Below are 10,707 nucleotides of genomic sequence, written 5' to 3'. Positions count from 1 at the left end.
CACACACACCACTGTACTGCACAAATCTCAATGCGACAGAGAAAATCTGCAGTGCTTTTCTCTCACCTCTGACACATTCTCATTTCAGTTTTTAACCCACAAAATGCTTCATCCTTTCTCTGTTTAAATATCATCTTTGTACAATGGACCAAAAGTAGATATTTTCTGATATTCAAAGAGATCTATAGATATACATATATATATATATAGATATATATAGATATGTATAGTATATATAATGAGGATACACTACATATACTTGTTGCTTTTTATGTGGTTGATCTGATTGTTTATATCTGATTGTTTCCTTTGGTAGCTCTTCTGTAACTAGTTCATAGACTGTGAAATGGGAAAGGCATGGGGACTAACTTCTGATCCATTAGACTACATCTATACTTGAACTGTTATAGCCCTCTATGTTGTGGAGAATATTGAGATTAATCCTCTGAGGAACATTTTGTTACTAAAATAATTTTTTTGTCATCTTGTTTTTCCATGCCTGTTGAAAGTTTATTTATTGATATTTATTCTGTTTGCTTTTTTTTTTGTTTAGATGCATATTTTATAATTGGTACAGATGAATCATGAATTATACCACTGCAAAAGAGCAGGCCTACTGTACAGAAGGGCCACAGGTCCTTTTCGTTTTTGTCTGGTAAGGTTGATTTAAGTGTTGGAAAAGGGTCGAGACTGTATATGTGGGAATCAGTTTATTAGGTTATATCACAAAAATTCCACTTGAAAAATGTTTGAGTAGAAAAACCACTTAGTAGTGAAGGAAGGTGGGAAAGTGCAAATACTATGTGTCATTTAGTTTTCTGAGTAATTAGACAAATGTTTGTTAAATGATTTTTAGGACGCTTTGTGGAATCTGAAAAGTGAATTTTGACAACCCCCGAAGACCCGTTCTTTATTTATTAAAACTTCGGTACACATGACATGCTGTAGCCTTACCCTGATCCTACTAGCTTGAAGTGTCTGGCTTCCCAGATCTAGAAATTGAGCGCACACAAATCTAGCTTTTCCTATCATACTGCAGTTTGCAAAAGTCAATGAGCTGAAAAGTACTTGGATGATGAAGGCCTGGGGCGTGTTGTCTTTTACCATAATGAACTTTCTCAACTGTCGAAAAGAAATGTGTAAAATGTAAAAAAAAAAAAATCTAAAATGAATGGATACAAAACATAAACCCGAGATGATCTCTTATGCTGCCTCCAGAGCCTCGCATAATAACTGTGAGAAATGAACTACCCCATTCCCAACAGCTCACTTGACTGACTCCAGCGCTGACTGCATTTTGGACAGTGCAGCTGTAAAAAGTGATGGGTTTCTGTCTGTGACTTGAATCTTTAAAATATGTTGTGAATCTGGGTAGTTTGTACAGTTAAGGAACAAATGCCTGGCAGGATATATTATCTTGCAGACGGCATTTCTACCTTTTTCTCACTGAATTTCTTTTTTTATACGAATCTCAGCTCCCTTGTTAAGAAATTTACTACAACCTGTAGGTGGTAACTCGTATTATTTTGTGCCTGAAATGAAAATGGCTTACATTTCTTAATTGTGTTCTTTAGGTTCATAAGTGCTTTCTGGTCTCACACTCCTACAATGTGCTGCTAGAAACAGTTAATGTCAATTTTGTTTGGTTTTTTTTACTCATTTATTTTGTCTTTACATAGATTTACGTGCCAGACAGTGATTTAGCTTTCTGCATCTCAAAGCCTGCCTGGTTAACACTGGACTGATGCTAATGCTGCCAACATAATTGTACTTTATTTGTCTTTGAAGTTCAGAAGTAAGATTGTTTTACTAATAGCTGTTTGCAAATGAGCCTGTTTCCAACCAGAAAACTAAAAATGACAATATAAGCTATTCCTTAACTTGTGGTAGGAGTGAAAGCTAAGAAATGTCTCTTCCCTGGACAACAAGGCAGCTTCACTGACCCATAGCAGACTCCAGTGCCTTTAATTTCGCCCCGGCCAGAGCAAATGGCCTGGGTGACTATGGGTCTCTGGTGGGCTACAGATAGAGGCTATCGGAGCAGACATTTCATTGCACAGGTGCTGCAACTGAGAAGAACCCAGGGCTGCAGAAGCGTAACGACCTGTCCTCAGACTGGACTACTTATTATTTACTGGATGTGACGCAACACACACACACACACACACACACCTAATAGTTGACACATGGTAGATTATCTGCAAACAGCTTTTTATTGTATAGAACTGGTTAATGAACACAGTGACTGTAAATAAAATTCTCTCTTCTGAGTTGTTTTCTCACAATCGTGATTTCTTTTGTCATTGATATTTTCTGAATGCTGTGACCTGTTTGAGATTTGTATTTGGATGTTTTGAAGTGCCATTTGACAGTCTAGTGAGTCGTGGCCATCTGTAGCACGCTCTAATGCAAGCACAAGCATTTGGCTGTGTCATTTGGGGAAGGTTTTTCATTTTGATTCACACTAGACAAAATATGTATATATCAACATCAAACTAAAAAGGTATATTTATGTGTACGGATTCTTTTGTTTGCTCTTTTAGTGAACATTTTATCAGATATGTTGGCTGAAGTGCTTTTGTGGTTTCTTTTTCCTAATTTTTTTTTTTTTTTTTTTTTTTTGGACAATGTGCTGTATCTGATAATATATACACACAATTTCATGTGACTCTTTTCGTGTGCCGTTAAGTTTTCTTCATATACTGCATCTCCTCGAATTGGCAAGCAGACCAAGGCGTATAGGGTGATTTGTAATTGTGCATTTTACATTAAAAAATGAGGACAATTGGGGGACTTTTATATTTATAGAGACATTATCATTTAGTGTGTCGTATTGATGACTATAGAAACTATTAAAGACACATGTAGTTTGGTTTTCTGAATATTTCAGATCTCAGCTCAGGCTAGCTTCTTAGTGTTGTTTTCTTAAGATTTGTGACTTGTCTTTGCAGTAATAAACGTTTTCTTGTTCAAACTCAGGGTCCTGACTCATAATTCTGGCTCATCACCCTAACAAAAGGCTCAATATCATTAGCCCATTAAATTTTATTCAACCATATTCATACATATAAACACCAATATCATTCAAACTCAGTTATGTATTCAGAATGTACAACATAATTCTATTGATTACAATGAGCATGAACTTGCATGTCCAGACAATTGTACAGCTGTTTTGTTTTTTTCCAAATCATGACTCTGTAAAGGTAGCAAAAAGTATAAAATACTGCAACAGCTGTAGATAAACGGAGCTCCAAATACCAAAATATTGCAAAAAAACTAAGATCATTCTGTTGATAATTAAAACCAAACTGTTAAGAGCAATGTAACCAATGTAACACTGAAATGATCGCTGACACTTTTGAACCTCTACACTTTTTCATAGGACAGACTGGGCATCATTATGGCTTAAACTTCCTCTCACAGTTCAATCCTCTTTTCCTTTACAGAGTTTGTCTAAATGATTATGCATGAAGTGTCATCCAAGTAATACTCAAATTAAAATGAGAGGTGCTGAACCTCTGAAAAATTCACTGAAAATGCGTCTTTTGAGTATCAAAGGTTTTCGAGCTGTGGGTTTGGAAGGTAAGTGTTAGGCAGTATTTGCATCATACATAGACAACATTTTAAATGTACTCACTATGTTCCAAACAATAATCCAAAATGTCACTAGAATGGAGTTAAAATACATCTTCTAAACCTGCTGTCAGCAAAGGATCAATAGTGAAACCACATTCTGGGAAGACTTTGCACTGAACCACATTTTTCATTGATCTCAAGGTCACTAGCTCTTTTCAGATATGCTAGCAGGATACAACAAGTAACTGCTAATGACAAAATAGATGGGTAAATAATAATTTACTAATAAACACTAGGTGGACATCTAATGAGAGATGACAAGTGTTATAATACCATTTTCTCTTGAAAATATTCTATAATTTAATTAAATTTGAGGTGTGAAAAACTTTAGTAAAAAACATCTTAGTCCTAACTGCTGGTAGAATAATTTAATAGTTTTATGGTGTCAAAAGAGAAGCTGAGGTCAAAAGGTAAAAAATGGCCTTTCAAATGCATGATTAAAAACAACTATTCAAAATATAAATCAACAAACATCAAACAAGGGATGTCAGCACTGAAAAATATCTAGGATTATATTTTACAAGAACATGAGTTTTGAATAACATCATTTTACATAAATATCCTGATCTGTGAGGAGGGAAAAACTCCACTTACATTAAGCCATGTTAGCACCAGAGAGCCAATCAAGGAGGACTGGACCGGCAGTATACTCCAACTCCAGCTGAAACCACATTTTATCATTTCAAGTCATACACTCTATGGATAAACTGTGCTCAGGTTGATGATTGTAAACCATACAGTTTGATTTCTCACTGAATAGTTTACAATGGGATTTTGTAAATTTGTTCTGCAGGCTCCAAGCATCTTGGAGTCTTAAATATAGACATTTCCACTGAAAAAACTCACAACTCTTATGATGTTTTGTAGGAGACACAGCCCTGTTCACTTCATGTTATTATTCAGTTATAACTTGCAAAGTCAAAGTACTGCCTTCCTTGTCTGTGCACATCCTCCTGGCAACATGTTTCCATTGTCCTACAAATCCTCCCAGCGTGACTCACATGTTCCTCCAGCTGTTGTTTGGAAGTCACTGAATTTGCAGACCGGGAGTCACGCTCAGTATCCCGACCACTGCTCATAGTCCTGGATTTGAAAGCAGTGTGTTCGGACTATACTGCCAGCCTTTAAATCCTTGTTCTTACTCCTTCAACCCACTCATTATTCCTGTGGTTGCAGTCCTCCTTCAGCACTCCAGGCCTATATGTGGAGTGATCTGTTAAAAGTACAGTCAGATTGTTTTCTCTTTTGTATTTTTCTTCTTATTGTACTGTTCATTCCTTTTTGCTCAGTCAAGAGGTTGAGGATCAGCTATGGGCATGGTGTGCAGAACTTCATCCAGCAGCTGCAGAGCTCTGTGTAAATGGATCTCGATCCAGCAAGGCGTCTCTTTGATGCTTTGTCGTGGGTAGTCAGGCCCCCAGCCCTTAACAAAGCTCATCCGCAGGATGCAGAGCCTGCGCAGGTCATCAACTCCTATGCCTGCAGCAGCAGACAAACCTAAAGGAAAATTACAAGCAGCAACTTTTAGATCGATGTGGTACTCTAGGCCAAACTTAAGCACAAATTTGTCAGCTAAGACGTTACTGTTGTAGTAAAGTTACTAGCAGAACTAATAATGCTATATTTATTTCTCCCACTCACTTCACAGTATTTCTATTTTGTATTTTACTGTTTGAGCTAAATCTAATTTTTGGTCTTATGGCTTTAAGCTGGCCCAACATCTCTGCTAAACACTGCTTGTTTCTTTTCTCTGTCATGTCTGTCAAGCTCTTTTATGGCTTGTTGTACCTTCTATTGCCATAAGGTGATGATGATTCAAAATGCCTTTGAAAGACAATCATGAAACACAATCAGTGTAACACACTTGCTGAAGGGTAAGTACAGGACTAAGAACACTCACTGATGGCTGGGGCAATGCCTCCCACAGATCCAGGTCCAGGAATGTTCCCAGCCACTGCTGCTGCCTGGGCTGCAGCTGCTGCCTGAGCTGTCGCTGCCTGCTGCTGCATCTGCCTGTGGCACTGACGCAAATCAAACACCTGGCAGAGGACAAAACAAACACTGAATGAACAAGTGTTTGACTTGTTTCATACTGTAAAGGTTTAATACTAACCTGATGATAGTTTTTATGTACTCGATTGCGAACATAACCAAGTCACAGTTTGAATAAAATTTATTTGGCCAAATTCTCTTAAATAATGGTAAGAAATTAAAAGATATTTTACATTTACATTGAGTCATGTGCTAGTGCTTAGTGCTCTGGGAAGACCCATTTCCATTTCATGAGGTTTCAGTGCAAGAATCTTATTTTATTTAATTTTAGATTTAAGTGCAGAGAAAGGTGCAGAAGAGTTCTGTTTTCAGTAGGTTTTTGAAATGGGAGTGAGGCTGCTGAGAGTGCAGGTGGGTAGGTCATTCCACCACAGTCAAAGCAGTGAGATATTAAAGATAATTAGTTTACATCTTTTACTTTGATTAAGGTTATTTCATGTCAGCATTAGATTATTAGCGTGCATGTAAATATAGCCAGTGGCAAAAACAATACAGGTGTTTTTTTTAATGAAACTACATAGACGGTTTCTGGTTTTCACTGTGAGGATGGTACAGTAGCTTCACCTTAATGTAAGCACTGGGATAGATCTTATGAACTGCATCTCCAGGGGCACGTCCAGCCTCTCGATCCAGGTAATAGCTCTGCACAAACACTGCATGATCACTCAAACAGCGCACCCAAACATCTCCTTCACCTTTGCACTCTAACTGCACACCTTTACCAATGTGGAGCCTGAGGATAGAAAGAAGAGTAGAAAATACATAAATACCCAACACACACATTCAGAGCAGTGAGATATTAGAGATACTTTCTGTCAATCATTTATCATCCCCATAGATAACACATTCAATACAAATAGCCTGACTGAACCATAAGATGATATGTGCCCAATTACGTGGTGAAGTATAATTATTATTATTATTATAAAGTACCTGGCTCTCTCTATGTTTTCTGTCCTGTGAACATTGCTTAGCTGGCCCAGGCAGAAGCGATCCCCTCCTGATGGATCCACATATCCATCTACAGTCACTATTGGACATGTGGATGGCACCTTAAAAGTCTCCCCAACCTGGACATCCATCTCAAAGTATGCAATGGAGCACCAGTATTCTGGAGCTAGAATAAAACAACAAGCAACATCAGGTGAATTTGGTTGTACAGTGCTGGAATACTGGTGGAACAACTTTAATCTGCAGTTTGATACTGACCTGGATGATTAGATATGGGAGGCTGAAAAGCGATTTCATTGGTAACTGGCCCTGTAAAAAGTGACAGCAATAATTATGGACTAGAAATTCTCAGGATGTGATAACAGTAATGTGTCAGGGTGGAGATTGATGTTTCATGACTATAGCTCGTCTTTATTTCAACCACAGGTACAAATGTAGCTTCAGTTTCTCACACATTCTTTAACATACAATTATAAAATATATACTAAACGTAAATAAAGTTACTTGGAAAAACACTCCTATCCGTAAGTCAACTGAAATGACCTATATTCTATTTCAGTTTTGTATGAGAGTTTTGCAGAACACGTCCTATTTTCCACTCACAGTAATGCCCTGTGTGAGGCATGGGTGGATGATGCTGTAAATGCCCATTCTGGTGTTGCGGCACCGTGGGAGTGAAGCTGCTGTTCCTGCTCCAGTTGGGGGCAGGATCTGTAAATTATATATTCAAAACAATTGTGTTACCAAATATTAATAATAAATTATTTATTAAATCAGTGTTATACATGCAGTCTTAAAACTACATTGTAAAAAATAAATGTTAACTGCATTAAAACTTTGCCCAATTAAAAAATTCAAGCTACTTTGTTGTGGTGAGATCAAAGTTATAGTTTAAGTTGTCTGGAATAATTACTGGTTTTTGAACAGTGACAAAAACTTGAAACATTTTCTTTCTTAATTTACTTTAAACGAAGCACAGAGTAAATCTTCCATATGTTTAATATATATGCATAGTTCCAGTGCAGTGTCTCACTTGAGGGTCCGGCACTGATAGTAGAGAAAGCAGACGTTGAAGCTGATGTGCTGCCCTCTGATGGAGGGAGTAGAGCAGGACTGCTGAAGGTCTCTTGTGGAACAGGCCTTGACGGAGGATGTTGGATGGTCTGCAGGTGGCTTTCAGAGCTGGAGTGAGATTGCTGGTTATCATAATCATACTCATCCTTTACCAGGAGTGGACCTATGAGACATTAGCAACTATGGTTAAGACTTTTGAACATACACAAACTCTTCAAAAAAGAGAAACACTTTGGCACCTCTTTACCTGAACTTGAAAGGGTCAGTCCTGATAAGTCTGTAAAATTAATAGGAAACAATATTACTTAGTGCATTCATAGCACCACAGAATTAAATTTCCCTAAGCATATGGAGTTCTTTGGTTTGGCATGTTTAGGTCTAAAGCATGAAAATGTTAAAAGTTTGTTAAAATAAGTATAATGATTATATAAAATTAAAATATATGACATAACATTTTAAGCCCATGGTTTAATTTACACTGAAAACAAAACGCAATAAAAATAAAATAATAAAAAGCAATTTATTAAAACTCTCAAAACTTAATAAAATTAATTATTATTAATAATAATAATTTTAATTAATAGCCAAAACATGAGCTCTAATTGAGACTAATAGAGCTGTGATTCTTACTTACCAATACCTGGAGAGACAACTCTTTCATAGTGATAAGGGTTGACACAAACATTGTCGCATTTCAGGTCAAAGGCATACTGGCAATATTTTACATGTTTCAATTCATTCTTGTGTAGATCAGGCCATCGCCACAGGCGGGCATAGACCACATGGGGGAAACCTTTACGTCCTGCAACCTGTACCACACAAAAAGGAAGATTAAATAACATAATATATCTGGGTCATGCTTCACATTTTTCCTCTTACAATTACAAACACTGTATCCTAATTAAAGCACCCTTGCACTTCACATCAACTACTATACCTGTAGACGTCCATCCAAAGTTCGCTGTATGGTGACACATTTGCTGGGATGCGCTCCATTTGTAGTAATGGCTGTAATAAGGGAATCCAATTCATCTTTTTTCTCCTTTAACTTCTTGACAAGACTCTCTATAGCTCGCTTAGCAAAGCTTTCGCTCTCTCCTCCCTGTCGGTGGCACATTAGGCTATGCACAATGCTCAGGCAAGCATCATTACTTGTGGGAGTGTTTGTGATTGACATCTTGCTGCTTAGGTTTCAACCTTAGAGAGGTTTTCCAGTTCTATCCTCTATGCTTTTACAAATAGAGGTGAAATTACTGCTGATCCAATACTGTCCAAGTCTAAGAATCTGAGAGAGAGAGAGAGAAAGTGACTCATGACAGAGTTCAGATAGATAGGCACATCAAAGCTTCACATTGTATTACATAAAGTGGTACTCAGTGTAGACCCTGACATAATTTCAGGTGCAGAAAGACAACAGTTTATCTAATTAAATACATTTAGGTAGCTAAGTTAAAACTGTATAAACATCCCTGGATCAATGTAACGTGTTTTCAACAACACAGTCATTCATGCAGAAACTGGTCGTGTAAACAAGCAAACTTGTGGCTCCTAAAACTAAATTTTCCCATTATCTGGGCTGATTCTGTGACGCCGTATTTAAAGTAAAGATGAAAATCGTGTTTTTGAGAGCATTCTTTCACAGCAAACGTAACGTTAGCAAAGGTTAGCCAACGTTAGCCGAGAGGGGAACCATGGTTAGTAAACAGTGCTAGCGGATTTTTACTCACACTGCCTTAATGGCATTTAACTCAGCCTGTCCTAAATTGCACTGCCCATTTATTGCTTACGACTTTTTGTTAATAAAAAGCTCTTCTAATTAGGAAAGCTTCTATTGTAGGTAAATTAGTACAATGTACGAGAAACATTAAGTTAGCTAACATTGAGCGGCTAGTATTCAGTGTCTGTGATGTCGTTAGCCATCACCGTTTGCCGTGAATGACGTGAGCGTTAGCGAGCTAATGCTAGTTCAGTTAGCATTCGTCTGATAACATCAACTAAACCAAACTGATTTGTGGACTAACTGTGATATACCTGCGGAACAGCGTCAGCCACAGTGTTAGCAGTTATGAAAGGAGTGAATAAACGGTATACGCTATCTAATGTTACTAGCTTGTGTTGATATTATTTTTAACTGAGCTGCTAGCACATACACTCGCAGCTAATGCTAAAACACATCAAACCCACGGTAGCTCGCTCGCTAACGATGAGCGAAATCCGCTCACGACACGTTAGAATATCATAATAACGTTACCTCAATGCTCTTGAATCTGTTCGGCTTACTCCACTCGACTAAAACGCTGCAGAAAATGTAAACTCTCGACAACGCGTTGACTGTTTAGGTGGTCACGAAAATAAACAACAAAAAAAAAAAAACCCAACCCTCTCCACCCACCACCGCGCTCCAACTGCGCATGCATGCGTAAAATGTGACAGGCGGAGCTGCTGCTTGTTTCCAGAGCCAGTTAATCGAAATGTGCTATGTTAAAGATATCTGGTATGTTCACTGTCGTTTTTATTGGAATAACTGATTATGAAATTGGAGCAAATTACTCCATCATCCATAGTATATAGATTTTTGCGCATCATAAAAGCATTTCTCACGATTCTCATTGCTGAAATGTGTGAAACAAACACTATTTGTTGTAAAAGAAGGATAACTCTCGTTATTATGGAAAATTAGTTTTGAAAACTTTACTAAAATGGTGCCATTTGTGAACAATCCTGTTCAAAACTCTTATATTCTTATTGTTGCAAATAGGACAGTGAGAGGAGCCATGTGTTGATGAATTAAAGTTTGTGGCCCATGACCCTTAAATAGCATTTTGTCTGACTGATGAACAAAGCTGCCATCACATGAACCTACTCAAACGTGGTGACACAGTGAATACCTCCTTATTACTGTGTAATGTTTAATAACAGTACATTATGAAAATGCAACTTTTGAAATATCAAATATTTTCCTTGACTCGAATAGCTTTGGATAAAGAGTGG

The 10,707-nt window shown here is 37.5% G+C and overlaps 1 protein-coding gene across 1 annotated transcript; it reads right to left on the bottom strand.

Annotated features, from left to right (window-relative positions):
- Positions 1 to 530: 530 nt before the first annotated feature.
- On the bottom strand, positions 531 to 10,086 carry smad4a (SMAD family member 4a). Its single transcript, XM_026355067.1, has 11 exons — positions 9,968 to 10,086; positions 8,654 to 9,001; positions 8,351 to 8,525; positions 7,964 to 7,993; positions 7,676 to 7,879; positions 7,246 to 7,353; positions 6,901 to 6,951; positions 6,625 to 6,808; positions 6,256 to 6,424; positions 5,540 to 5,678; positions 531 to 5,136 (listed from the first exon to the last, which is right to left on the bottom strand). Exons 2-11 carry the CDS (start codon positions 8,891 to 8,893, stop codon positions 4,925 to 4,927), a joined length of 1,512 nt encoding a protein of 503 aa, XP_026210852.1. The 5' UTR covers positions 8,894 to 9,001; positions 9,968 to 10,086; the 3' UTR covers positions 531 to 4,924.
- Between the last annotated feature and the right edge of the window lie 621 nt (positions 10,087 to 10,707).

This window comes from Anabas testudineus, chromosome 12, assembly GCF_900324465.2.
Source record: "Anabas testudineus chromosome 12, fAnaTes1.2, whole genome shotgun sequence".
NCBI classification, from domain to species: domain Eukaryota; kingdom Metazoa; phylum Chordata; class Actinopteri; order Anabantiformes; family Anabantidae; genus Anabas; species Anabas testudineus.
The sequence above is the reverse complement of the archived record's forward strand: the minus strand, read 5'-3'. Positions and strand labels throughout refer to the sequence as shown.